Here is a 1,383-nt window from a genome sequence, read left to right on the forward strand (position 1 = left end):
CACGGAGCGGCTGGGCCCGTGGGCCATGGCCGCTGAGCCTGCGCATCCGGAGCCTGCGGGAGGGGCCACAACAGTGAGAGGCCGGCGCCGAAGAAAAACAAACAAAAAAAAGTATTAAAGGAAAGCCAGCACCATATAAACAGCATACACTTAAATCAAAGAGATGAATGCTTAACATACAGAGTAATGTTTTTTATTCACTGATAAACTGAAGGTCCATTTCCAGATGTTTCTCTTGTATACTTCATTTGTTTTGTTAGCAAGCAAAGCCCTGAAAGGGATGGGTTCATCTAGTCCTCAGACTCGGATCCATCTTCATCTTGACTAATCTGGAAGTAACGAAGTTCATAAGTCTCCTTGTCGGATGCAACCACACGAAGCCAATCACGAAGATTGTTCTTCTTAAGGTATTTCTTGGTGAGGTATTTCAAATACCTTTTAGAGAACTGTTTCTCAGAAGCAACTGTGATTTTACTCTTGAAGCGTTCAATGTGAACGACATTCCCAAGATTTCCAGTTTTTCCATTCACTTTAACCTTCTCCCGTAGAAACTGTTCCTATTTTAAAACAGAAAAAATGCCACACTAGGGAAGAAAACCCTAGATATTCACTAGGGAAGGTACCAAAATTTCCAGAATCAAAAATTCCATCTTCTACTGGATGAGTAAGGTCCAAATTAAACTTCCAGGTTGACTTCTTAGGCTTCTTGTCTTTCTTCACGGCCATCTTGCACGCCGGCAGCGCGATCAGAGCTATTTTTAGTTTTTTAAGGAAGCTCCATACTGTTCTCCATAGTGGCTGTATCAATTTACATTCCCACCAACAGTGCAAGAGGGTTCCCTTTTCTCCACACCCTCTCCAGCATTTGTTGTTTGTAGATTTTCTGATGATGCCCATTCTAACTGGTGTGAGGTGATACCTCATTGTAGTTTTGATTTGCATTTCTCTAATAATTCGTGATGTTGAGCAGCTTTTCATGTGCCTATTGACCATCTAGGCTAGTCTTGAGCAAAAACAATTTTCCTTCCCCTTCCCTAGGCCAAGTCTTAGGAAGACATGAAGGGGTGATTCACCGACAGAGGAAGGACGGAGGGACCAGGATCCTTCCTATGGGGAGCGGAGGATGGTGGAGTGGGATGGCGGGGAGGAGCCCCCACACCAAGGATGGGGTGTGGATGGAGGCAGGCCCAGCAGACCTCGAGAGCACCCCTCCCCCACTCGTAGGCTATGGACAGTCTGCTGTCTGGGTGGTCAGGGTGCTCCTGATGAATGGACAGAGGGTGAGGTCTCAAACACTTTGGGTGCAGATGGGCCCTAACTAAGGGGGAGCAGAATGGAACGACCAGTTTCCTGAGTCCAGCAGTGGTGACTGTATGGTTGCGC

At 46.4% G+C, this 1,383-nt stretch overlaps 1 protein-coding gene across 1 annotated transcript; it reads right to left on the bottom strand.

Annotated features, from left to right (window-relative positions):
* Positions 1–290: 290 nt before the first annotated feature.
* LOC117308951 (ribosomal protein eL22-like 1) lies at positions 291–726 on the bottom strand. Its single transcript, XM_073796814.1, has 2 exons — positions 658–726; positions 291–557 (listed from the first exon to the last, which is right to left on the bottom strand). Exons 1-2 carry the CDS (start codon positions 724–726, stop codon positions 291–293), a joined length of 336 nt encoding a protein of 111 aa, XP_073652915.1.
* Positions 727–1,383: the final 657 nt, after the last annotated feature.

The sequence above is a fragment of the Tursiops truncatus genome, chromosome 19, assembly GCF_011762595.2.
Source record: "Tursiops truncatus isolate mTurTru1 chromosome 19, mTurTru1.mat.Y, whole genome shotgun sequence".
NCBI classification, from domain to species: Eukaryota; Metazoa; Chordata; class Mammalia; order Artiodactyla; family Delphinidae; genus Tursiops; species Tursiops truncatus.